At 39.5% G+C, this 27,489-nt stretch overlaps 2 protein-coding genes across 11 annotated transcripts in view; one reads left to right on the forward strand and one right to left on the reverse strand.

Moving 5' to 3' along the window:
- RMI1 (RecQ mediated genome instability 1) lies at positions 1 to 4,152 on the reverse strand. 3 transcript variants are annotated; one of them, XM_037901781.2, is made up of 3 exons: positions 3,815 to 3,952; positions 1,921 to 2,105; positions 1 to 1,809 (listed from the first exon to the last, which is right to left on the reverse strand). In XM_037901781.2, the coding sequence occupies exons 2-3, from the start codon at positions 2,068 to 2,070 to the stop codon at positions 202 to 204; spliced, it is 1,758 nt and encodes a 585-aa protein (XP_037757709.1). In that variant the 5' UTR covers positions 2,071 to 2,105; positions 3,815 to 3,952; the 3' UTR covers positions 1 to 201. The 3 variants fall into 3 exon arrangements, with proteins under 3 accessions (XP_037757709.1, XP_037757708.1, XP_007065587.2); XM_037901780.2 differs by lacking the exon at positions 3,815 to 3,952 and adding an exon at positions 4,015 to 4,152 and having other exon boundaries at positions 1 to 2,105; XM_007065525.4 differs by having other exon boundaries at positions 1 to 2,105.
- Positions 4,035 to 27,489, forward strand: part of HNRNPK (heterogeneous nuclear ribonucleoprotein K) — a 26,319-nt gene continuing 2,864 nt past the window's right edge. For 2 of the 8 annotated variants that reach the window (XM_027827864.3, XM_043547324.1), the window contains exons 1-12: positions 4,035 to 4,172; positions 7,005 to 7,079; positions 7,186 to 7,268; positions 8,423 to 8,520; positions 10,461 to 10,517; positions 12,027 to 12,070; positions 13,028 to 13,100; positions 13,676 to 13,789; positions 15,106 to 15,234; positions 16,149 to 16,456; positions 16,638 to 16,692; positions 25,992 to 26,042. In XM_027827864.3, the coding sequence (XP_027683665.1) occupies positions 7,220 to 7,268; positions 8,423 to 8,520; positions 10,461 to 10,517; positions 12,027 to 12,070; positions 13,028 to 13,100; positions 13,676 to 13,789; positions 15,106 to 15,234; positions 16,149 to 16,456; positions 16,638 to 16,692; positions 25,992 to 26,042 (978 nt within the window). In that variant the 5' untranslated portion in view covers positions 4,035 to 4,172; positions 7,005 to 7,079; positions 7,186 to 7,219. Of the gene's footprint in view, positions 4,173 to 4,345; positions 4,510 to 4,617; positions 4,819 to 6,610; positions 6,639 to 7,004; positions 7,080 to 7,185; positions 7,269 to 8,422; positions 8,521 to 10,460; positions 10,518 to 12,026; positions 12,071 to 13,027; positions 13,101 to 13,675; positions 13,790 to 15,105; positions 15,235 to 16,148; positions 16,457 to 16,637; positions 16,693 to 25,991; positions 26,043 to 27,489 lie in introns of those variants that run through there. The other 6 variants (XM_043547321.1, XM_043547322.1, XM_027827863.3 and 3 more) reach the window with 6 other exon arrangements.

The following is a 27,489-nucleotide window of genomic DNA, read 5'->3' on the forward strand; positions in this document are numbered from 1 at the left end:
TTTTATCAAAACAAATTTATTTGTAATTTTTATTCAAATATTTTCCCCTTAAAGAATGGATATTTCCCCCACCTTCCCTCCCTGCCATTAAGAAAAACAAACACAAACCACTGGACTTCTTAATGGAGTTCTCAACACTTACTTTGCTATGCCTTGAATTACATATTTCCTGGGACTACTTTCTATAGATTTTTCCTCCAACTATTTATCTAAACGTTTCTTCAAGTTTTCTAGATCTACTGCATCAACATCTTGTAAAATTAGTACTGTTGCTTTAGATTGAAAGGGATTAAATTCAATAGTCATCAAACAACAAAGATCTATCAGTTCTCTTTGGCATTTCTGCAAACCATCCTTAAGCTTCTGATGTAGAATGGGATCTTTCCTTAACAGTTTCATTTCAGGCACTGAAAATCCAATTAAGCTTGTTAGAATTTCATCAGCAATGTCTACCTCTAGATAAGCGGTACCATCAGAGATTTTTGCCATTATATTCCAGAAGCCACTGCTGCTTGTGAGATTTCCAGTAAGGGTTACAATAAAGGCTTTAACTTTCACTGTTGTAACAGTTTCTGCGGTATTTGCAAGTAGAACAGAAATATATGTAAAAGGTGGGGAATCTAACTCAAGACTTTTGCATTTCTCTGTTGTTCTGTAAGAAAAGGTTTGTACACAGTAATTTTGTTTGTTTATCTCTGAATCAGTTTTTGAAAAATTAACTGGTCTTTTGTTTAACAATCTACTGCCAGAAAAACTACAATTTTTTTGACTGCTCTTAACTACATCTATCTTATTACACTTCTGCTCAAGAACATTTTCCAAGGAGAAATCGTTGGTAAAGCTCTTGGAGTGTTGTATATTATGGTGTAGTGAAAAATTACTTGTACTACTTTCATCACCAACAGACAGTTCTCTCCCACAGGATTTTTCTTTGCTAACTGAATCCAACTGACCTCTGTCATCTTTTTCAGATGTGTAACTTAGTGAAGATCTTGGCATATGTGAAAATCTTTGTGTAATGACATCTATGGTTTTGTTTATGACCGGTGACTGCATTGTCTGAATTTCTTCTTGGATCTCCTCTTCTAAAAACAAGTCATCTTCCAATGAGAAGTCATCTAAATCTCCATCAACATCCTCCACAGCTGGAACACTTTGTTCTTCATTTGCCCCAGGCAAGAGGATCCCAAATTCCTGTTGTGAGTAGTTTTCATTGCTTGAAAGGAGCAAATGTGTGGCTGTATTTGAGTTGTTACTTCTGCTACAATATCCACTTTCTAAAGGAACTTCATGATTTATGGTAAATTCATCATTTTCATCAAGACTTGCTAGAAGCTCTTCATCTGAAGGTCCTAGAGTTTGTCCTAGTTCATCAACAGCTCCTAAAATGCCTTGTTCATGATCATGCTGCTTGACAGGATTAGGGTTCTCAGCTTCTCCAATTAACCTGGCAAGGACTCTTTCCTGAGCATAGTCCTCTAGAAGAGCATCTACTTCGCCCCCCAACAATTTCACATTTTCTGATTTTAGCAAAAGAACTCCAAGACGATATGCAATGTTACCCTGTATTGTAATTTTTGTACCTGGAGGAAGATTACTATGGAGGACAGGAATGGGTTGGTATTCCATACCCTGAATTTGATGTATTCCATCAGTTAGCTGCAGCATCAGCATTCGGGTAGGCTTTGCTTCCCAGGACTTTTGGGGTGCCTGAGTGTTGGCTGTTACTTCTTCATTTACAGTATTTTTTCCTCTAATCTTTTGCAACTGGGAATATGCAGGCTGGCTAACATCCACCAGTGAATCAATCTGTATGGAATAAAAGCCATTCAGTTCTCCTTTTGGACCATCTAAGATACAATCAGGCAAAACAGGATAGTCCAAATCTCTCAGATCTGTAAGAAGCCACTGCTCAAATACCTGTTTGTTAATCTGAGCTTGAGTTAAATTACAACCATTTTCTTGTTGGATCCAGTTAATACAAGCTTCTAGCCACGTCAGAGGAACTTTAACATGCCACGTAGAAGAAAGCCAGGTTTCCACTTTTCCTGCAACACTAGATCCACTCATTTTCTTTTAAGTTATAGGAAAAATGCATGAATCCCCTGAAAGGAAACAAAAAAAGTTTATTCTTGGGCCACTTACCATGGCAGCGCTTTAATGTGGTTGTGAGTCATAGCTCCAGCGCTGGGAGACAGAGCTCTCCTGGTGCTGTAATAAAACCACCTCCGTGAGGGGAGGCTCCAGGCGCTGTAGCACTATCTACACTGCCATTTTACAGCACTGAAACTTGCATTGCTCAGGGGGGTGTTTTTTCACACCCCTGAGCGAATAAAGTTTCAACGCTGTAAGTCTCAGTGTAGACAAGGCCTAAGTATCCAGCTGGTCACCAGAAAGAACTGAGAGTGTTGAGATTTTTACTAGGCTGCTCTCCCTAAACCCATCTTGGTGACTCCATCTTTTGTACAGACTTCTGACAAGCCTGTGACTCAAAAGTCTTTCTTCTTGCTGGCAGAAAGAATGCTTGCTGTCATTGTCTCATCTCCCTCCCACCCCGCCAGATTAAATAGTGGAAAGCAGGCTGGGAGGTCCTCCTCAGCCTCAGTTTATGTTTGCTTTCTTCCTCCAGGAATGGCTCTAGTTCCTTCTCTACTTTTGACAGGAACATGGTCCTTATTTTCACTGCTACTAATAAGCTTATGTGTAGAAGTGACAGGACCCATCTATTCTACGAGCAACTCAGGGGATTTGTGTACAATTATGGCACAGAGGGGACCTTAAAAGTGCTGTAACTGGATGAAAGCTTTAGAACTAAAGTAGTATCTAGATATGTCCAAGTCTTGAATCCAGTTGCAGAGTACTTTTAAAGATGTGAAATCATACAACCAGGCACCCTGACTAAACTGAAATTCCAGGTAGAGGTGGTCCCAAATTGTAGCAGTGAGGTCTTGAGGAACACCCATATTACTAATAAAAGCTCTTTGAGGGTTATATGGTCTTAAAAATTAATCAACAAAAGAAACAAGAAATTCAATAAAACATACACAGCTGGGTTGTATCCTTTTTTACTTCATTATTATGTAATCAGAAAGCTTAAAGTTTTATTATTTCTGTTTTTTATTTTTAAAGGAGCTATAGAAGCATTATAAGAGCAGAGGTTGATAAGACCTTTCTCCTCCATGAAATTCTAAATTATGTATTAGTCTGTGGCAAAAGCCACCCTGGCCTAAACTTCAGCCTGAATCAGTCACGTTGCAAGGCAAGCAGACTTTCTCCCCCACGTGAAAAGAAAGCAGTGTGTTCACACATTTATGGGCCTGGTCATCCTGTGCAAGTAGGAGCTACTGACTTCAGTATGATTACAATGAGACGGACCGTTTTGCTATCAGTTTTGCTGCCTCGGGCTTTGCATTTGCAAACTGTTTTTGTCATTTGTCTTGCAGTGTCCTCTGCAGTGCAGTAGGTGCCCCGCAGACAGAGGGCAACGCAGGCCCTGCCCCAAAAGCAGTGGCTTTAGCCGCTTTCCAACCAAGAGCGGCCACTGGTGCCGCCCAGGCATGCGGCTGAGAGCGTTCTGAAAGCGGATCTAGGAAACCATCGTGAACACCCTCACCACCTCGCTGCGGCGCTCGAATCGGTTCAGAGCGCAGGCGCCATGGCCGCTAGGCTCTAGGCAGAGCGCTAGGGACGGAGCCCGGCTGCACGGTGCTGTGAATGTCACGACCCACGGGCAGTGGGGCTAGCGGAATTAGAGGAGAGCGTGCTAGGTACCAGCCCCCACCAACCCCGGCTCGCGGGGAGCGGCCCCACTTACCCGCACCCGGGGCGGGGCAGCGAGCCAAGCGGCCAGGAAAAGGCAACAGAGACCACTCCTCCCGCCCCTCATAACACGCACGCGCACGGTCTGGATGCGCAGAGCCAGCCGTGCTCCGCACTGTCCCCACGACACGAGCCTAAAATCTAACGATCATTTAGAGCCGGGAAGTGCCCGGCCAAGCGCGCGCGACTTTGAACCTCGCGAGACTTTCGCCCATCTCGGAGACGGACGAGGGAGGCGGAGTTTTCACAAACGCCATTTTCTCGCCATACGACGGAGGTCGCTCTTCCTTCCCTTACACCGCCCGCTGGTTCTTGTTGCTGTCGTAGCTTTTATCGTGACTCCTGCCTGTCAGGTAAAGGGTGTCCGACATGCCAGTGCGATGCAGAGCGACCGGAGAATAAAGCCGGGCACCTTTCTTACGGTTTTCGGGCCCATATAGATTTGCGTAGCTACCACGGAGGGCGGGGCTAAGTGGGAACCGCCTGAGGTGTGATGGGCAGCTCTATTAGCCAATAGAGCTGTGGCGTGCCATCTTCGGTTGTAGGCTGAGCCAATGGGCTGAAAGTGCTGTGTGTGTGCGCGTTGGTGGTGGGGGCTGTTCCTTCCCACACCCCTTTCTTTCTCACACTCGAGTCGGTAGGGCAGGCGACTGGTGCGTCGCTGCTTCGGACCAGAGAGCGCGCAGCGCGGTAAGACGTAGCCTGGAGAGGCCGGCCCTGAGGAGAAAGGGGGGCAATGCAGCGCGTGGGATTCCTCCTCCCGCTATAAATGAAGTCGGGACCTGTTTGCGCCAATCCGTCTCCGTCTCGAGACACAGTGATGCGGGCGGCCTGGTTGTAACTGTGCATCAGCCTACACCGTCACGCTGCTAGCTCCCTTTCCTCACCAGGGCACTGCCTCCTTTGCCCGAGGGCAGAAGTCTTCCCCCTTTGCGGGAGTGGGTTGAGCAGATCCGTGCCCAGAGGGATTGTAGGCCCCCGGCCCCCCCCTCACACTCGGTCGGTTCCCGCGTACGCTGAGTCTTTCCCCCCTTCCCTCCTGCAGTCGGACGGGGCGGGTTGGGGGGCGGGGGAGGGGTGATCTCTGCGGGCTTGTTTTGATAACTCGGTGTGGGGGACTGGCTGTTGGGGGATCATGGCGCGCAATCGGGGAGAGGCGTCTAGCGTGCGCGGTGGCCCTTGCGGGGCCTGTGTCGATTTCTGCGGGATCCGGGTTGGGTCTCGGTTCCCGCAGGGCGATCATGGCGGCGGGGGGGTTCGTTTCTTGCTGGGAGGCCTTTATCCGCCCGGGCAGGCCGTGGTGCGAGGGCTCCTAGGCGCCTCTTTTGTGTCCGCCCGGGCAGCCAAGGGGTAGGCCTTGGTGTGACCGCGTGGTGGTGGCTTTTCCGCTCCCGGCTCCGCCTAGCAGCGCGTAGGCGCCATTACAGCGGCCGCCATTTCTTTTCCCTGAGCTGCCGCCGGGAAAGAGAGAAGCTCCGGAGTCATCTCGGGGGGAGAAGAGGAGATTATATAACTCGGCCAGTCGGCTTCTTTCTCCCTCTCTCCCCCCCACCCCTCCGGGAGCGGGACAGCTCTGTCAGAGCCGACACCGGGAGCGGCCGAGTCCGGAGGCGCGGCTGCTCGCTTCTCAGACAGCGAGTATCCCGCTTGTTGGGCGAGTGGGTTGGGGTGGCGGCCGACCCTGCCCCACTTCTCGTCGTTGTGGCCAATCTCGGCTAAGCTCCTCCCGTCCCGATGCGCAAAAGGGTTACACCAGCACAGGGCAAGTTGTAGGCACTGTAATCTCCCCTCCACTGCCCTACTGAGTATCGGTTCTTGTACAGTGTTTATGCTTGCTGCTACGTTATTTGTGTAATGCTTTTGGACTGGCACTTTCTAGCCTAGCACTATAGCCAGCGTGAATTAGCCACACACCACTCCCGCTTGGGAGCATTCGAGCTGCCTGTAAGCAGCTCAGTAAATATGGGGCATACCAATGCCTAGGTTTATGGGCTTTCCTGATGGCGTTAGCAGCAATGGAAATGCGGCTCGGAAATGTCACGGTTACATCCCCAGGCCATATATTCACGATCGATTTGAACTTTTTGGAGTTCACTTTTTTCCTCAATTGTGGCAGAAATATAGACTTGAAAATATGTTTGCACTAATCTTTTTTTTTTATCCCCGAGTTAATAGTTAATTTCAGAGAGTTAATACATTTACAAAGGCTAGTTTGGGCGCTCCCCAAATATTTGTTTCTAGAATAATGCAGTGATTTATAACGATACTATGGATATTGCCTATTTGTCTGCATAAACCCATTAAATATCCTGAATTAATCAACAGTATTAAGTCAGACTTCAGGTAGAGAATACCGAGAATACCAAGAATTCTAAACCAGCATGGAGTTTTTGTTAGCCTAGGAAACCTATTTTTTGATGTATTTAGTTGTTGAAATGTGGATTTAAAGAATACTGTGCAAATCTATACTTAATAGGATTTCAGACAATGCAATTTCTGAACATTCTTACGCAGACTTACACAAGCAGGCAAATGTATAGTTTACACTTGAATATATTTAACTGCTTTTAATGTGTGATAGCAGTTGTATGTGTATACATGAGGGTAAAATATGCTTGTGCAGTGCTTTTAGTAAAGTTTTCCTAAACTTACAGGTAGATCTTTTATCATTCTAAAGACTCACAGCTGATATTGGAGTTAAAAGCCCTATTAAAAACAAGTTGATGTGGCTAAAAATTGTTACTGGCTTTTGTAATTGTGCTTTAACTTGAGTAGTCTCTCCTGTTTACAGATAGACTGTGGAAACCCCTCAAAATAAGGTGTGCATAAGTCTAAAGTGTTAGTGTACTGTGTGTAATAAGGATTGATTTGTCTCATTTAATTTTAGAATTTGAAGTTCCCATTTGTTGAGTGAAAGGTGAATACTGAAATGTTGCTAAACGTAATCTGAAAATTATGAACAAATGCAAAACAATATTTCAGTAACTACATCTTGACTGGAAGTGGGGAAAAATCAGTTGTTGGCCTTTTTATGTTAAGGCCTCATGCTGTCTGAGTTCTAAAGAAAAACTGTATAATAGCATTTACAGTGGAAAGCTCAATGCATCAGCTTCAATGTACTCTTGGTCAAGACTGTGTAACTGTAAATGAACAAGACTAAAATTAATGTATGTTGGTTTTCATAGGCTATTGAAGCAATAGGCTGTTGATTTTGATCCCGCCCAGAACACTTCAGTTTTGCTCTGCAAGGATATATAATCGTAAGTTCTAGAAGCAGTTGTCTCTTTGATTGTTCGTTTTAGCAAGATGCACAGTTTGATTTTTTCTATAAAGAGTACTTGTGCTAGCCTTTTTATTCTTTGACAGGTTCCATTTACTAGTCTAAAAATAAAAGGTAGTGATGGAGACTGAGCAGCAAGAGGAGACCTTTACCAACACAGAGACAAATGGTAAGTTCTATAAAAGCTATATGCAAGTATATATAGCGAGTAAAATGAACAGTTTAGGAAGGAATGTTCCCAATGTCCGTTTTTGCTTGATTATTGGAAGCATTTTAGTAATTGTGAGTACCAAATTCTTGTATGTTTAGCCTTGAGACAATTTTAAGCGTTTCTATAAAGGCTATATGCTTTTAAATACTTTAGAAGGCTTAAATTGTTAAAATACTAATTGCATTCACAAATTCAATAACTTAGATGTACTGAATGTTTTCAAGACAGTAGGTCGCAGTACCTCTTGTGCATTGACTGTGACACTTCTGAAAATTTCTTAATGGTCAAAAAACATTACGTTTTGAATTTTGATTCAGTGCTATGAGTTTGGCTATCTTGTCAGTGCATTACTGCGTGTTCTTGTTTAGCATGTGTGTATGTGTATACACAGATGCTAATCAAATAAGTGTAAAAACTAAGGATTTAAAAATTGTTTTATCATCTATCCATTATTTAGCTCTTATTTCTGGTCAACAGAAGCAAGTACTAGTCAGCGTCATTATTGCAGCTTTTATTTACTTAGTATTTTGCACAAAAGAACTACAGATAGTATGCATTGCTTACTCAGGATCTTATAATCAGTGGCAAAATTCAAAACAGCAGCAGTAATTCAGTTTTCATAGTAATTGGTGCCAGCTTGTAAAGAGAGTATTTGAATTGTTGCATTGCAAATTATTCCAGTAGTACTCAGCAATGGGGTAAACTATTTTCAACCTTTTGGATATGTTTGTGTTAATCTTTTGAGAATTTTGGAAATTGTATAACAGCACTACTGTCATCATAAGTATATCTTACTAAATGGTGTAGACCTAAATTTCATAAAAGCGACAAACCCCCAACATCTTGGTTTAAACTGTACTTCATAGATTATAAATTATTGCAATATTAAGATCACCATTCTGTAAGAATGTTAATTACCACGGTTTTTGCATTGGAATTGTGAATTATTTTGGTTACAAATGTTCAGTATATTTAGCTTTTGGATTTGACATTGGTATCCACTTAATCAAACAAAGTTTAATCAGGAACATTGGTATCGAAGTGCACACGTTTTGAATATGGCATAGCGAAAACTAACTGAGTGTTTGCATTCCTGCCCTATGAAACTATAGGAAAACGTCCTGCAGAAGATATGGAAGAAGAACAGGCTTTCAAAAGATCTCGCAACACTGATGAAATGGTAGAACTGCGCATCCTGCTTCAGAGCAAAGTAATATACTTGAAATATGTTACCCCTTTAAAGTGTGTAGTAGCAATTATGCGGGCAGTCATAACAAAGCATATAATCTTGGTGCTTGAGTTTCTAGTTGAAGGTTTATAAACAAAAATGTAAAATAAAACTTTATTTTTCACTCTGCTGAGAGAACTAACGTACAGTGTTGTAGCAGAAATAGCAACACTGTGTAGTTCATCTTTTAAAATAGTCAAATGAAACTTTATTGTTTGGAATATTGAATGTGGTGATGGGATGTTGCAGATAAAAAGTGATTTTTTTATGATAGGTTTCAGAGTAGCAGCCGTGTTAGTCTGTATTCGCAAAAAGAAGAGGAGTACTTGTGGCATTTGTTAGTCTCTAAGGTGTCACAAGTACTCCTTTTCTTTTTTTTTAAATGTAATTTTACCAAGATTAGTCCAGTGATTTTTAAGGTCTTACATTTTAAGCCAGTAACCAGGAAGTTAAGCAATAACAGTTAAAGTGCAGGTTATTTCCTGGGCTTGGACTAAAAATTAACCTCAGATAATAAGGCTGTAAGGAGAACATTGTTCAATTGGGATCATCAACTTAAATATGGGGGAGGAAATTATGCCTGTGAATTTTAATAACTTTATTTTCAACAGTGCAATTGTTAGTCACCCTCATAGTAAACAAAAGAGCAGTGTGGAAGAATACATGGGTAGCTCCTCAGTGGATATACATTTTTATGTCAGTTTACTCTAGTTTAGCATTTACCCCCACTATGTTTATGTTTATCTGCGACACTGAGACAGAAGGTGGTGATCTTGCTATGGCTAATTCCTTGGTTCTCTCAGAAATTGCCATGCAGTCATCAAAATATGGGCACAGCTTGGTTTTCTATTTTGCTGAAGTAAAGTAATCTATAGTTGGGGTTTTATTGTTAGGATTTATGTTCGTTTGACTGTATGTGGTATTTCTAGAAGATGGATTATATAAATTGTTGCAGAACAAGTTTGACATACTCAGTATAGTATTTGAAGAACCTGCAGCATAGTAAGCAGGTGATTTTAATACACCAGTCAATATAACAGCCTAGTTTGATACATTTATTTGCCATTGTTGAACATCTACCAGTGTTATAGACTGCTGCAAATTTATTCTACTAATCAAAAATGTGAAATGTAGACTTACTCAGGAAAGTGACATTCTAAATTGGCATCACCTTACTCAACAAAAATCTCTATATGTATTGAGTTATACCTACTTTATTTAGTTGAAGTAAGGTTTTTTACCGCTCTTAATTTTTCACAACATGGTGGATTCTGAATGTGAACTGGATTATTTTTTGGCTTGTAAATAAATCGGATAAATCCAAATGGCAGAGCCACTTCAACTCCATTGTCTTCATATCATAACTTGGGTTGTACCTTGCAAGAAGGCAGTAGAGTTGCATAGGTGTAATCAAGGGCAACGCTTGGACTGTAGACCCTTTATTACAAGTAGTTGTCAAGGAGCATTATGCAATCTAAAAGTCAAGTTTTGTAGTGCTGGCAATTAAGATGATAAACCTTCTTATAAACTGAAAATTTAATCTAAAAGCCATTGACTTGCACAATAAATGTGGAACCTCATAATGCCAATGTTACTTTTCAGAGGTGAACTATATCTTGATATTGTAGTGATGCAGATTGAAACACCCAGAAATTTAAAGTTAATATGGAAATTTTATTAGATTGCAAAATTTTGCTTTTTCTTAATTGAGCAGTAACAGATCTGTCAGCGTTTTTTCAGTTTGCATAGCTTGTCTCAATTTCTTCACCATCGTTTAATTTGAACCCTTTTAAAGAAAACTGTCTTTAAAGGCATGCTAAAATCAACCTGATGCAAAAATAAATGTCATTTTTAAACTTATTTCCCTTTGGAAAAAAGTAAATTTTGCATTGGCATTGTGTAATTTTTGAATATTTTTTCAGAATGCTGGAGCAGTGATTGGAAAAGGTGGCAAAAATATTAAGGCACTTCGTACAGACGTGAGTATTTGAGAGTTTGAACTAATTTAACGATTCTTTCAGAACACTGCATTTAAACCTGATTACATGCATTTCTAGAAATTGAGAAAATCAGTTTTAGACCTTAATAGTCTAGTTACAAGCCATTTGTAATGACTGTTAGAATAGATAACCTCAAGGTTTTTGAGTTTATATTGTAATTAAAACCCAGATTGAGTTATGTGGGAGGAGGTTTGTATTAAACCTCTTTGCGTATTAACAGGATTCCACTAAATTATACACTTCAAGTGAGTTAACAATCTAATTAGAAATATTGACAGAGCTTAAAACCCTTAATTGCACCATTTCCCATATGTGTGAATCAATTATAGTATTACTGAAAACCATTGCAGGTGGCTGGCTTAACCCAGTGATAGATGAATATTTTTTAGACTTCCTTTTTTTAAAACTGTCCATCTGTTCTTACTTCAACAGCTTGCACATGAAGCACAAAGACATTAATGTTAAGAAGATTGCATGATTTAAATATGGGTATAGAACAGCATAGAAACATTTTATTCTGTAACTTGGAAGATTTTAAATGATCATGATTTATCTACTATTCACGTTTTATAGTGGGTTGACTCTTGTGATTAGACACATGTTCAACATAAATGTTTGTTTATAGAACTTGGCAACACTTAAAAAGAAATTTCATTAGTTTATCCTCTTGTACTTGACATCAGCTATGATTTCAGCAGTTTTTCTTTCTTGAAAGACACTTCGTTAAACACCGTATTTGGTAGTATATCATTTCACAGTTGGTATCAGATTTGTCTACATTTTTCATTAGATTATTTAAATTTTAAATATGTAAATTGAACTCCTTATAAAAATTGTGCTTGGAAGTTCCTAAACATTAGCAACTAGAATTGAAAATGGTCAGGAACCATATGCACATTAACTGACTTCTTTGGCAGCTAGTGTTCTTTTATTAAAGGGGGAAAAAATCCAGATATCATATATAATTATCTAGAATATTAACTTTCCCGGTTTGCCCAGGATTTCAGTAATCTGAATCTCAACAGGTTTTGTGTCTACCCTCATGAGCCAGCCTACTACTGAAACATCGTATGCTAAAAGTAAAAAGTAGTATAGTTAGATCAGGTAACTCATTTTAAGGTCCATAAATGTTAAGCCACAGTCAATGTAGCAATCCGTTATTGTGTTAGTCTTCAGAACAACTTAAGCTTGTTTCATTAATTGAGAGTAATGAGTATAGTTTGTATTAAATTAAAATTTATTGCTTTTCCCCCTTTTCCCTCTCCTTGTTTTTTTGGCCATATATCTCCGTTGCCCATGTACTGGATCGACTTGCCCCTGCGTTGCCCATCATGACGTTGGCCCATCCGCCCCTGAACGCCCATGTGAAAACCCTGGTTGGCTATGCCCAAAAATGTGCTCGTTGCCAAACGGGTGCCATACTTGACAACTTCCGATTGAATGCCCATGCCCAATGCCAACATCCACGAACGCCAATGACCAATGCAGTACAATGCCAGTGTTTCAGTCCCAGACAGCAGTGGCCCCGAGCGGTATGTCCCAACAGTTTATGCCTCACTGCCTGATTAGAAAGAGAGAAATGTATTTTATTACCTGCCTTTTATATAATTAAATAGTATCCCCTTATAGACGGTGTATTGTTTTTTCAAGTTTTCTGTCTTATTTTCCCCATTAAGTCTTTTTGTCACTGAACTTTTACGTGAGTTGCCCACCCAAACAATCCACTAATTTTATTTCAATGGAAGGAGCACAGCTTCAAGTGTTGCATATTTGCTGCATTGTAAATCAAATTGTTTCAAAATAATCTCTCGCTCTGTCTTTGTGGCCCACCTTGCTCCCCCAACATTGCCTGTTCATAATTTTTTCTGATGAAATGCTAACTCTCTGGTTCACTTTCCTTCACTTCTCATTTGTGTTGTCTTTTTATTTATTTGGGGGGGGGTTGGTTTTTTGTTGGTTTTTGGGGTTTTTTTGTCTTGCTTTGTATTTGTTTTCTTGCAGAGCCCCATTAGTAATTTCTAACTGGTCTCATAACCTTACTCCGAATATAATGTTCACCACTTGCATATCCCTACTTTTCCTATGAGAAGGTGTGCCAGTTTTACTGATGTAATAGCGAGGGTATCCTAAATTAGTGGTGGTGGGGAACACGAATATTCACTTCAACTTTCAGTTCTGCATCAGTTTCTTGCCCACTTAATCTGAGCCCTTCCAAAATCCCATTTTCTCTCTTGCTCTGTCTTTTGCTCTGTCTCTTGCTCTCTCTGCCTCTGCAAGATCTAATCTTAAATTTATCGTGTGTATATATTGGGCATAAACAAAGATGCATGTGTTGTAAATTCAGTAAACAGGTTTACTTTAAATGGGGAATACTGTAAATTCTACTCTGTAGTAAGTTGTTTTGAGTTCTATGATTATGAATGCAAAACTTACTTGTGCTTTTTTTTTTCACCTTCTCTTTATTATCTGGCACTTGTGGCCTTTGACAGCATATTGAGTATAAGTGCAGATATTGAAACAATTGGAGAAATTTTGAAGAAAATTATCCCTACCTTAGAAGAGGTATGCCTTTTTCCTCTACTTGCATCTTCAGAAATGTAAAACATCAAATGACAATTCTGTCCGTGCTATTCTTTCTATGTAAATTAAGCTTCTTTTAGTGGAGGGAAGTGTTACAAACTCTTAGACAATAAGAATCAATAATTTAAGAGATCAATTTTTGGATTCAGTTTATCACAAATTGCATTCTGATACAGCAGAAAAAATTGTCTTAAGGTAAAACATACAAGAATTTGGTACTTCACAATTACTAAAATGCTTCCAATAATCAGGCAAAAATGGACATTGGGAACATTGCATCCTAAACTCTTCATTTTACTTGCTCCGGCTCTGATGTTGCACCATGCTATCTTGACCCCACGCAGTGCTGCATGGTTCTTCAGTGGTTATGTAGTCAAAGCATAGGAAATACAGAAACAAATTTCAGCTGTTTTTGGCCAGATGTAGATCTGTTTAGAACTTTGTATGATCTGAAAAAATCGAAATAGCACTATGCTAAATATTTATTCAAGACAAATTTGTGCTATATTTGGCTGATCTTCATTGTGTACAAATTTTTCTATGTACTTTTACGACAGTACCAGCACTACAAAGGAAGTGACTTTGACTGCGAGCTAAGGCTGTTGATTCACCAGAGTCTGGCAGGAGGAATTATTGGCGTCAAGGGTGCTAAAATCAAAGAACTCCGAGAGGTATCATTTTTCCCCATTATCCAGATTTGTTTTATAAGCTATTTACTAGTTTTGTATTTATAGGTGGGTTCCAGCATGGCGGGGTGCATTCAGTGACTGCTTTATTTTTAACACTGGCAATGTGAATTACTCAGAACTGACTTCACATCGGATTTCCATGCTGGCAAAGGGGTCTGCTTGTACATAGCTTATTGTAGGATTTGCTACAGTTGTACAGTGAGCCCGGGACAGATGGTGATAAAGCCTATGACTTTTGGTCCGTCCTGTCCACTAAAGTGTATTTAAGTCTAATTGGATCACCCTTTTTTTCTAAAAACATCTTAGAAACCTATGAAGAGTTCCTTAACATTTTTGTTTTTTTATAAATATACAATATAACCATTCTATTTGGTGTTGCATGGCATGGACGCCAATACAAAAAAAATTTAGGCTGTGTCTGGTCAAATAACGTACTAAATATTTATATAGCTTTTGGAAGGATATGAAAAATAGCCTGGTACTGATAGAGCTAGTCCTACAACTTGTAAAATTATAGTTGCTTAGAAGATTCTAATATTTTTCACACCCTGCTGCTCGGTAACAAATTTTTACCAATAATACTTAAATCCCTGACTTCTCTGATTCGTGTAATGGTTTTTATATACAAAAAAAAAATTACATTTTTCTTGTGCGCTCATTTTAAATTCATATGTGGATAAAATTGATCAATTATTTAATATTTAGTCTTTCATTTTAAACCATTAATAATTTAGATGCATCATTAGCTCTTCAAAACAGATTAGTATAATTTAATTACTTTGGTTTTTTATTGTATAAAATAGTCAAATATTGACTATTTCAACTGTAAAACAAAATAAGCAGCCTAAGAAGATCTTCGATATTATTTCTGTACCACAATAGACAGTGACCTACATTACAAGTTAAATCCTGGGGTTGTAGATTTACTTGGTTTTGAAAGGATGCTGAAAATTTAAAAATACAGGTCTGTGCTTTTTTTATCCTATCGTTAAAATTAATCTTGGGTTACTGTAATGGAAAAAATTTTCTCCTTCAGTTTGTGCATTTGACAATGCGGTGTAGCATTTGTTTCAGATGTTTGTAGGGGAGCTCAGGAACCAAATCTACTGAAACTATTAAGAATTTTAATTGCCTAGGTTAAGATGACTGTATCTCTTTTTTATTTATTTATACATATACACACACATACATATATATACATGCACACAAATATTGCTGGCTTTTTTGTTAGTTTTCTTGATGAGCTATTAGTCATGCTTAAATACTTGTAGTTGAAATGTTTCTTTTTTTTTTAACAGAACACTCAGACCACCATTAAACTTTTTCAAGAGTGCTGTCCTCATTCCACGGACAGAGTGGTACTTATTGGTGGAAAGCCTGATAGAGTTGTGGAATGCATCAAGATCATCCTGGATCTTATATCAGAGGTAACATGTTTTTAGATTCACTTATTTAAAGATCAGTATTTTGTTATAACGGGCCTAGATGTTTTCAAGATAGGGACATGACACTTTAGTCTTCTGGTTTCCATTTCTCTTCTAGCATATGGCAATTATAACCAAAAGTTACAATTTGGCTATTGGTGCCCTGTGTTAAATAAGTTTCAGGCCAATTCTAGAAAACGTTTTCTTTTTACATTTTAAAAAAAAATGCAGTATTTCTACAAAAAAGGCATTGTTCATTTTCTCTTGTATACTGAATGATATAAAGGGAGTCTGGGACGGAATAAAATCAGAAAAGAATGTTCACAGAAACTGAATTACTCTCTGATCCTTGAGTGGTGTCTCCAGCAGAGTTGAACTTCATAGGAAGCATATCAAGGCTACTGTCTACACCTAAGAGGTTACGGCAGCGCAGCATTGCAGTGCAGCTGCGCTGCTGTAAAAGCTCTCATGTAGTGGCTCTGTGCCAACAGAAGACACCTCTTCTGTTGACATAATTAATCCATTCTCAATAAGCAGCGGGAGAAGCTCTCCCGCCGATATGGTGCTGTGCACATTAGCACTTACGCTGGCATAATTTATGTTGTTCAGTGGGGTGGAATATTCACACCCCCGAGCGACATTAAAGTTTTTCTGACATACGTGGTAGTGTAGACATAGCCTAATAGGAAAGTTCATGCTAGTTCTGCCTCTTCTGTTCCTATTCTGTGGATAAACTGAGGACATGCCAGGGTTGCTAGATGTATTCTTCACAAGCATGATACTTATGAAAATGTACAGGGATAATTTTCAAACTCTTTAAATTGGTGGTTTAAAGTATTGTTTTATACTTTTATGTATTATACTGAGGTCTATTAATTTTAACAGTCAAATGCGAACTCTCTCTACTTTTTAATTAGTCTCCAATCAAAGGACGGGCACAGCCGTATGACCCCAATTTCTATGATGAAACATATGACTATGGTGGCTTCACAATGATGTTTGATGATAGAAGGGGACGTCCTGTAGGATTTCCAATGCGTGGAAGGGGAGGCTTTGATCGAATGCCTCCTGGTCGTGGTGGGCGTCCCATGCCTCCATCAAGACGAGATTATGATGACATGAGCCCTCGCAGAGGACCCCCTCCCCCTCCTCCAGGTCGTGGTGGCAGAGGTGGTAGCAGAGCACGTAATCTTCCTCTTCCTCCTCCTCCGCCTCCTCGTGGCGGGTGAGTTCTTGCGCAAGGACATACAAAATTCTAAAGAGTAGAATTTGTTGATTCTATTTGTGCTTCCTGTGTTCGTTGCAGATTATCAAATTGAGTTAGCAATTTTGAACTAAAATGTGACCTTACATAAGTAAAAATACTTAAGTTATACACCAGTTTTGGTTTTTTTCCTTCATTGTAGAGATCTTATGTCTTATGACCGGAGGGGCAGACCTGGAGACCGTTACGATGGAATGGTAAGGATTTTAATTTGTATTGTAATTTACCATGTATTCACCAAAAAACCTTACTTGTTTGTTCTCCTTCAAGAATTGCCTCTTCAAGTACCTGGTCTAGGATATGTGTTTTTGTTTCTCAAAGTTCTAGAAAGTAGGGACCCATCAGAACAGTGCAAAAGGTACACTTCACAGCTTCCTCATGGAAAGGGATATTTAGGACTGAAGCTAGAAGGGGCATACACCACTGCCTGAGTCAGCTTGTTTTCCTGTTGTCAGGCATGGTGCTCTGTCAGTTTGTCTCCACTAACTCACCTTTTAGTCCTATGACCACATGGGTTGTAATAGGCCACTTCATCTTGAATGGTCCCTTAGAATATGTGACAGGTTTCAGAGTAGCAGCCATGTTAGTCTGTATTCGCAAAAAGAAAAGGAGTATTTGTGGCACCTTAGAAACTAACAAATTTATTTGAGCATAAGCTTTCGTGAGCTACAGCTCACTTCATCGGATGCATCAGATGCTGTAGCTCACGAAAGCTTATGCTCAAATAAATTTGTTAGTTTCTAAGGTGCCGCAAGTACTCCTTTTGTTTTTAGAATATGTGCTAACTACCCATGCTAAACTTTGTGTTAGATCTTGTAGATAGCTGTGACACTGTTAGACCATGTCTACACTAGCAAGCTTACAGCAGTACAGCTGCAAGATCACTCATGTAGCCGCTATGCAGACTTGTCAATATAATAAACCCACATAAACGAACAGTGGTGACTATGTCCGCAGGAGAAGCTCTACTGCCCCCATTGTGCAGTGCACATCTTGCCTAAAAGTGCTTCTCAGAAAAGTATCAAAAATGTTAAGATTTAAAGCTATTGGATCTTTGTGGCTTCATGTATTCTGAAGCTTCTGGGACTTACTCATCATGGCTTCAGAAAAAAGTGATGGAGTGCTACTCTGACTTAAGTTTGGGGCCATCGTCTGAGAGATGCCATTGGTCCAAGAATGATTTTTAAGTTGAAAGGCAAGGCAAGCCAAATATGAGCATTCAGATGGCTTGCTGCTTTCCATTCTAGTGTTGTCGGGTCCTGCTGCAGGTACTGCCCATTTGGCCCCCAGTTCAAGTCTCAGTTGTCACTTTTCTGCAGATTGTCACCTGTCCCAGGTTATCTTGAATATCTTATCACTCATGTTCTTCACTTGATTCTTTTTTCCTCTGGATTGAGAGCTCAGGTAAATTCCAGAGGTACCAGGATTTCAACTCAATATATACTCCAATCAGAATTTATAAATTTGATGTTTCATGATGGCTTTTCCGTATTTTCTGTCTCGAAATGTACCTACAAACATCTAGATCAACGTTTCTCAAATATGGCCACCAGCAGCTTTTCTTGCAGGCACAGCCTCCTGGGCAGTGGTTTGAGGGAGCGGGAGGCAAAGCCGCCCCACCTCCTTCTGGGGAGAGACAAGCTGAAGGAGCAGGCAGTTAGTGAGTTCTCCACCTTCCCGGGAGTGGTGGGGTTACGCTTCAGACCTGGGGTGGTGGATAGCAGGCTCCCACCACACGGCTTCGGGCTCTGTCCCAAGGCCCTGTCCCCTGGATGTGGGGCTTTGGGCTCCCTTCCTTGGCTGTGTGGTGGCGGGCTCTGTCCCCAAGCTTACCCCCACCTTCCCTATCACCTCTGGCCCCCACTGCCTGCCCCAACACCCCTGGCCTCTGCTGCCTCTGAACCCACCTACCCATCCAGGGCTTAATTTGTCCCCAGGCTTGCTGGGGCTGAGTAAGTCTGCAGTGAAAAGTGATACATACAAACATACAAATATCACTTTTCACCGCAGACTTAATTATAGCTAGCAAGTCTTAAAAAAACCCAAACCAACAACCCAAAAAGGCAAAAGAAACGAGAAAAAAACAAGAATGTTCAAAGCACCTTATTTGTGTTTCTGTTCTCTTTTGATCCAGTAAAGAGTAGAGATAACTGTATAGTATTTGTATTATTGAGTCTGCAACAAAAAACCCTACATAGGTAAATTATAATGATTTGGACATGTATATGTGCATATTTGTTTTTTTTTTTTGTTTGTTTTTTTTCCCTAAAGTTAATTAAGTGTTTTAGGAAAAATTGTCAGAGTGGCCACACTCTGAGGCCACCAAAAAATGTGTTGTGAGAACCCCTGGCCTAGACCCTTGTTTATATTAGGAAAAATTAGACTTTTACCAGTGATTTGAATTTTGCTACTAAGTATGTGCTCTCGCAGCCGTTTTCCGTGAACTTCTCGTCCTTCACCGTTTGTCAGATTCTGTCGGTACAGCCCAGTTCTTTCATGATCACAAGGAGCCTGGTGAACTCTAGGGGACAAGAGAAGTCTATTGAGAGATTCCTAGTTTGTCTACCCCAACAAAAGTTAAGATCTTTTCTAGAGAGTGAGGATTGAAGAGTTCACTGAGAAGCCTGCGATATTTTCTCTCTACTCCTAGAAACTCTGTGATACTGATTCTTTCCCTTATTAGATCATCTTTTCTTGTATTAAGATTAGAATTGACCTATTCAAGATGTTCAGTCACTGGATTAGTGATTATAAGGCAAGGTTGAGCATCAGCTGTCGGTCTTTGAGTGTTGCGTTACATTACTTCAACATTAGGTGGTGATGACTTGATCAGGATGTCAGAAACTCTGGAGTTGGAAGTGTCTTAAACTCAAGAAAAGACTTAAATGGACAGACCATTTTGGAATCTTGTCAGAACAGTGCTGTCTTTGCTTTTTAGTGACAGATTACTGGAATCTGCTACGTTTTTGGTTTAACCCTACATCCATAACACCTGTGGTGAAGAATCTGAAGAATCTTCATCAAATCCTCTATCAAGGCTTTTGCATATTCCTTTTTCTGTCCCATTCCTGGTTCTCTGGTCTCCATATCTGCAGAAAAATCTGGAGCAAGGGAAATTAGGAAGAAAGGCTTAGTCTTTGGCTACTAGGCATTAAGTTTTGTCATTTTTTCAGACCATTCTTTTCTTATAATTATGTCTGGGAGAAAATTTATATCTGAAATATCTTCTGTTTGATTTTTAAGAAAGCTAAATATCCTCTTGCAAAATTTCAGTGCATATTCATCGACAGTGTTAAGTGATCATAGCTGCAAAGGCTGTGGCTACCTGTTAAATCTGCATAGACATGCACAAGTGGAGTACTCAGGGCTCCTGGTTGATATGAAAATATGTCCATTGAAGGTTGAACCCCTTCACTAAAACAAAACCACAATAAGTTTGACAAGACATGCCTTTTCTTCTATCTAGCTTTTCCATGTAACACAAAGTTGAACATACTGATCTGTGATGTTAGAGTTCAAGAAAGCTATGTGATCCAGTTGCACTCCATCCTTACTCAACTCTTCGATATTTCACAACCTGCTATGGCAGGAAGTTACTATCCTTATATAACAGAGAAGTAGAAATTTCTCAGAAGTATTGAAGGGAAGAGTTTCCACTTATAATTGAGTTTCTACTCTATCCTGCATCTTCAGAAACTGAACTAATCAATAGATGTAAATATCAGGTGATATTGCCTTCCATTTGACAACCTCCAACCTCATGTTCTCAAGACCGATTTTCATATTTTGATCTGTGTGTCTGAAAAGACTTCTGGAGTGATGTGTTTACTTGGATGACTGATCAAAGCACAATGTCTTCAAAATACTCTCTTCACGTAGTAATGTTCTTTATTATGGACTCAAACATGGAATAAACCTAGAAAGTCCACTTTGTCCCAATCAAGCCAACTTTTATTGGGTGTCCTTTGGTTGTTTGGTGACCTAAGAGTTCCTTTCAGAACAGAAGTCTCAAGACTTGAAAATGCATCTTCCTGTGAACCTATCAGTTCACTTTTTTCCATCTCGTCATATTAGAAGCTTAATTGACTTTTATGATCATGTATACTCTTCTTAAAACTGCTGCTTCCTCAAAACAGATTGAATGAATCCATTTGCTGTTCTCAGGGCCAGAAAAAATGTAATGTCCCAGCAACCTTCAGCTGTACATGTGTGTTTGGGAAGTATGGTTGTATGTGAAATATAAAGATGCTGCTCCTGATTGGAGACAGAGCCTGTAGGAGTAGTGATACGTAAAGTGTAAGATCTTCCCAGTTGCCTTCACTTAACAGGAAAGGACAATTCTCTGGCAGAATGTCTGAGTCTCCGCTGAACCAATATGAATATAGCCTCTGAAGGACTTTATAGTAAAGAGAACAGGAGTACTTATGGTGTCTTAGAGACTAACAAATTTATTAGAGCATAAGCTTTCGTGGGCTACAGCCTACTTCACCGAATGCATAGACACAAACATATAGTAAAAAGATATATACATACAGAGAAGTTGGAAGTTGCCATATAAACTGTAAGCCCCTAATTAATTAAGATGAGCTATTATCAGCAGGAGAAAAAAACTTGTGATGATCAAGATGGCCCATTTAGACAGTTGACAAGAAGATGTGAGGATACTTAACATGGGGAAATAGATTCAATATGTGTAATGACCCAGCCACTCCGAGTCTCTGTTCAAACCCAAGTTAATGGTATCTACTTTGCATATTAATTCAAGCTCAGCAGTTTCTCTTTGGAGTAAAGGCCATCTTCAGAAAGTCAGATCATGTTTATATAAATCTAATGACTCAAAAGACAGCACAACATTATCCTGATAAGACAGGAAAAGATCCAACATTCAGATACCATGTGACTGGATGGAAGTGAAGTACGTGGGAGTGCTTGTTTTTCTCTGCCACTTTTTTCCAGTGACCAGTATGAGTCACATTATTCTCTTATCCCCAACTTGTGCTCAGCACTTCTTGTGTGAGCATATCCTACACTGGTCGCAGCTCTTTTGTCTTAAAACTATTAGATTTTCTATCCACACTGAGGGTAAATAGATTTGCTAGTTTGAGACCTTTTTAGTTTCGGTTATGAACTTTGACAGTTAAGAATCTTTACAAATCTTCCAGATCCTGAAAAAGGAAAACATGCTTTGAAAAGGAAAAGTTGTTGCAGTTTTTTTTAAAATAATTTTTTTGGTTCCTCTCACTTAATCCACTAAATTGGAATATTCAAGTCTGTTTTCTCAGTTAAGAGCTATAACTACATATTACTAGTTGTGCAGGCCATTCTGTTTAAGAAATTTCTTCACAAGGAAGGCTATAAAGGATTGATTCGTCCTGTATCTCTAGTTACAGAACCACCATAGACATTGGATTTGAATCTAGTCCAGACTAGATAAATAGAGTTGACTTTCAAGCCTATCGAGAGATACTTTCTTTTAACGGGCTTTAAAGACTGCTCTGATAGCTTGGATATTACATAAGAAGACCTGAATGAGCTCCAAGAATTCCTCCTTTCACAGGCTTTTGAACGTATAAAGTGGTGGTACATCCTCATCTAAAATGGTTTTTATTTAAATCATTTTTTCCGCAAAAAATTTTATGAAATAGCTTACATGAATTATGTACAGCTAGGAATTACAAACCTAAGAAGTCAGTCTCCATTTCAAAGTGAACCATGTTTCCAGATTTATAATTTAGCTGCTGTTTCTGTTCTGCTCATTCAAAAGCTGTGTCATGGTACATCTTAACAGTTTATTAGATTTTAGAAAATATTTAGTTAATTATCAACCAGATTGAAGCACATACAAAAGAAAATCAAAATTCACTGTAATATTAAATCTTTAAGCTATATCAGGCAAAGACTTCTGATGTTTAAAAAGAAAAAAAAAACCACTGTTGGCACATAATGTTTCATACATAAATATTAGCAATATCTACACAAATGGATGGTTGATACTGAAGGTTATGCACAATTAAATTCATTTACTAAAAAACAAAAAACTTCTAAGGAAATCTGATATAAATATTGAAGCTGTTGTCTTTCTGGACAATAAATGAGTTTTTTCCGCTTCCGCGTTGCTCACTTTAAGCTGTAAAAAGTGCAGTGTTGTAATTAAAATTATAGACACGCTTAATAGGTAGCTTATTAGAAATATAGGAATTACCTTATTGGATGAGGCTAGTGGTCCATATGGTCTTCTAGCCTCTTGCCAGCAAGGAAGGTGCTGCAAGAAACACTGCAATTAGGGGATAACCTGCCCCAGGGAAAGTTTCCTTCTGTCCCCGGTAGTTAGAGGCCGGTTTTAAGCCATAAAACATAAGGATTTATGAGGGTGGAGGGAATGGTGCTCTTGGTTTTTTAATATGTTTACTATTACTCTAGATACTCTTGTTCATAGAAATCTGTAATTCTTTAATCCTGCTAATTTTTTGGCCTTGATGATGATTTATAGCAATGAGTTCCACAGAATAATTGTGCTTTAAATAAATAAATAAAATTCTAAAATAATAAGCAGTCTTACTACTTAATTTACTGGGATAATTCAAACAAACCTAGAGGTACCAATAGAGTGGCAACTTGGACAGTAGCTACATGAGAGGAATGGAAAGGGATTGATTAAAAAGACATTACTTCCTTGCAGCTGGCCTTGTAGTAGACATAAAAGTGCTGATAACATGTAGTTTTCTTTATCTTCCTTATTCTTTAAATCTCTCTTAGGAGACATATCAAAGAAAGGAAAAGAGAAGATTTATTTCATTATATTTAACATGGTGTAATTTATTTATAATAGGAGGAAGGGGGCGGGGGTTCCTAAAATGGGCAGCGTGCAGATTTCCACAAACGCAGGTGGCGGGGAAGAGCACAGTTCTAGCTTTTTGATAAAAGTACCAGTTTCCTAATAGCTAATCTCTAAACACAGATTCAATTTTTTTCCATAAGTGTATATTTAAACTGTAGTTAAAGTTGAGTACATATCATTATCATAATGGTGAAAGCATCACAAGGGTGTTGTAATTATCCCAAATCCAAATGTTACAAATCCAGGAAATTCACAGTTAAACTCAAAAGAAATCCAAATTTGTTAACCTTAACTGCTTTTCCAGGCCCTTACTGAATACAGGCCAGCTGTATTCTGTCCTTCAGTGACAGCAGGAGAAGAGGGGGGAAGCATCCCTGAACATTTAAAAATCGGTTTAATTCAATCTGGGACTGCAAACACACAGTAATAAATTTACTGTGGTTGAATGGTGTCACTACAGGATGGAATTAAGGTTATTTTGGGACGCTTTTGCTGCATAGTATAACACGTTTGGATTTTTTTTTTTAAGTTATTGGTTCTGTTACATTATTGATTTGTACTCAAACCTTAACTCCAGTTTGACAATTTTATTACCATGTGATATTTCTAATCATTTGAAGATAAGATATGTGAAATGTTTTTTAAAGCAATATTCACTATCACGATTGGTCTGCTTTGCATTCGTCTAGATGAACGCAAAGCAGCCTGCGTATATTGGTCAGATACCGCCACTCCTGATCTCCACATTTCCCTGTGCATATCCCGTAATTTTCTCCTACCTCCATACATGAACACCAGTTACCTCTTCCCTCCAGTACCTCAAATTTTCTTTGAGACCTCCCCCAAATGTCCACCTGCCATTGCTGATGAGTAGACCTGGTACAACAGGTAGCTTTTTCTCTCCCCGCACCCCCCCATTGTTGAACCTTTCTCCTTCAGCAGAGCTTGATAAATGTTGTTCTAAATCTACTACAGAGATTTTCATAAAGGTGGAATAGCAAATAACAAAATGACTGCCATCTTCTATTGCTTTCAGTGAGTAAGTGCCCACTTTCAGAATGGTCACAGCCTTCCATTGCTCCTAGTGTGAATGAAGTCAAGCTGCCCTAGGGGACGATGATGGCCCCTGACAGCCATTGTAGGGTGCCACCAATTCCATGGGGAATGGTGGGGGTCATTTTCAAATAAGTCATTTTGTTGATTGCAGCTTCACTTTCAATGGATTTTATCTACACCAGATTTTTTATTTAACCTTGAGTGAGTTAATTGCCAACTAAGTCAAGTTGTAACATGTTAAACATTAGTGTAGCCGCTCTCTGGATATTCATTCCATGCTACAGATGTTTACTCTTTACCCTGTGTTTTAGGGCAAAAACAAGTTGCATGTGGAAAATTATTGGTGAGGCTTTGCTGAAGGAGGAACTTTTCAAGTTGAAAAATGGCAAAAATGTATTACTATTCCATTAAAAAAAATTTTTTTTTTAAGTGTAACCAGTATATGAGACTTCAGTTATTTGTAACTGTTGATGGGTCTGTATGTTCAGTTAAGATCACTTGGGGCATATGTGATGTAACTCTTGAGTACTGGACATCTTAGAGAACCCATTAACTCTAACGGGTTTATTTCCAGCATTTTAGGAAGTTTATTCTGTGCCCAAAGAGTGCTGTAATTTCAGGAAGGATGTGCTGTAAGGATGTAACACAGTGGTATTAGCCCTACTTTAAGTACTCAGACTTAGCTGTGGAGCCATAAGCAGAACTTGTGTGTAAAACACAACTCAGAGATAACTGAATCTTTTGACAGTAGATGATTTTATGTGAATCTCAAGGTCAGGAACATAGTCCATAAGTGGGGAGAAGGGAGAGTAGGTTGCACCTTCAGCAAAAGTGAAACAGTTCTGAGGATGGATATCTTCCGTTGTTTGCAGTGTTGTAGCCATGTTGGTCCAGAATAATGGAGAGACAAGGTGGGTGAGATAATATCTTTAACTCGACCACCTTTTGATGGTGAACTATCAGGTCCTGAAGAACTCTGTGTAAGATGGAAAGCTTGTCTCTTTCACCAACAGAAGCTGGCCCAATAAAATATTACCTCACACAGCTTGTCCCCATTAGTAGGGATACTAAAGTAAGGAGGAAGTACAGTTACCGCTCTTGCAAAAAGCGTTTCCCACTCTTCATTATTCTTCACTCACTATTGAAATGAGGGTTCATCAGGCAGAAGAATTTGAAGTAAAAGCATGAGGGTTTGGTGCTTGGGGGGTAACATCTACCAATAGGTGGTAAAGCTAACTCAGAGTGCCCTATTTGTCTGTTGCATCCTTAACAGGAAAATCTGTCCCATCCAAAGGGGCAGAGAAGGAGTGATGAGCCATTTCAGGCTCCCCTCCTCCAAAAGCCCTGCCACTGGCCAGAATCTAGAGGAAACAGAGTGGCCAGTTGTTTCCTTCTCCCTTTTCGGTACTCTATACTGGGGAAGGTGGTTGGGAGCACAAGGGTATTCCCCTACACATCTCCATCCTCTGTGTGTGTGTGTGTGTGTGTGTGTTTGTACATGCACACCTTCACTTCGTTAGCTATAGTTCTGCTTGAGGACATGGACTCAGATACATTTCTCTTGTCCCCATTCTCTCCCTTTACCATGTTCTCTCTCGCAAGATGATGCAGTGTCACGTGGACGCCTGTGATGACATACAACCACCTGAATTGGTGAGTGAGCTTCTTCTTTTCTTTTAATTTGATCTGCTATAATTATTGCTTCAGAGGGAGTGCCTTTTTAGCTGGTTAAGGATGTTCTCCTCAGACAATGAGAAGGACATCAGGCAATTCTTCAGTTTAGGTATAGCCCATGACAGGCTTGTGTAGTACTATGAAGTTATAGAAACCTTCCATTTAGTGCTCTGGCTACAGATTCATGCAGGTATACTCTTCATTTGGCATCTTTCACTTGTCCATTTCTTGAGAGCAAATGCTGCAGTTGCTAAGCTTTCTCTTGGGGATTGTACTACCAATTAATATCCCAGAGTACAAATATGCAGAAACTTTCTCAAAGAAGAAAATGGTAAAGAGCCTTTAACTATTGTTGTTTCAATATCTTGCCTCTTTAGATCCACTCTCCCCTTTTGCCCCCTTTTTTTAGTCCTAACGTTTGATCCATGAGGTGCTATTACTCTACCATCACATCACTTGCTGCTTTGCAGAAATTTCTATTACAACAGCACTGTTTGTGCTTGTATCCCACTATGGATCTGCTGAGGCAATGTATTCTAACCAGTTATTGGTAAGAAGCTAAATATTCTATTTGGTTTATCATGCTAAATTTTAATTATGAAAATGTTAAAATTGGGTTATAACATACACTTATGGATAAGCATCTTATCAGGTATGCATTGTTTGGTCTTTGCACTATTTGAGTGTACAGATAAAATATAAAATCATAACTTTGAATGAAGCCCTGTACAGTGGCTTTCATTCTCCTCTTTTTTTTGTGTTCCACTGTAAGTTCTAATATATTGCATTGATAACTCTGTTGCTAAGTAACATGATTATACCATATTCGTTGCTTAGGAACAAATGATTAACTGAACACTTGGTTCTAAATAGTTTCCTTTTTGGCATAGTTCTCAAAAAGGACCAGAGGTAGCAGGTAAATAAATGCGAGATTATTGTAAGAAGCAGCTCAATTAGAAATTCTGCAGACAAATAACAATTCTGCATGTTCCCCTATTTCTGACTAATTTGCTGAATTATAATTTGAATTTTAATAAGTATCCAAATCTAGTTAGTTTTTGCACTTTAAAAAAGGAGTTAAGAGGTTACAAGTGATAAATTAGAGGAATCAGTTAAAATGTGTTTAATCAGGAAGATTGGAGAACTAAGTGCATGAAGTGAAGCACTGTAGACATCAAGTGAAGTTCCATAGAATTAGTGTTAGGTTTCTGCACTGATCATGTGCTCTGATTCTTTTTAGCACTCTTCTGTCCTGGTTGGAGGGGAGGGGGGTGCTATGGCTATTGGGGGGCATGTTATATTGGGGCTATGTACTGGGGCTAATCTTCTTAAAGCACTGCCTTACAGTTGCCACTTGATTTTTGCCTAGACCAGTGGTTCTCATATGCAGTTCTCTGTGGGTTATATGGGCTCACATGGAGTCACA

The sequence above is a fragment of the Chelonia mydas genome, chromosome 5 (genome assembly GCF_015237465.2).
Source record: "Chelonia mydas isolate rCheMyd1 chromosome 5, rCheMyd1.pri.v2, whole genome shotgun sequence".
Taxonomy (NCBI): domain Eukaryota; kingdom Metazoa; phylum Chordata; order Testudines; family Cheloniidae; genus Chelonia; species Chelonia mydas.

Excerpts from the sequence above, each read along its gene's own strand:
- RMI1 (XM_037901780.2), bottom strand. The coding sequence starts at position 2,070 with ATGAGTGGATCTAGTGTTGCAGGAAAAGTGGAAACCTGGCTTTCTTCT.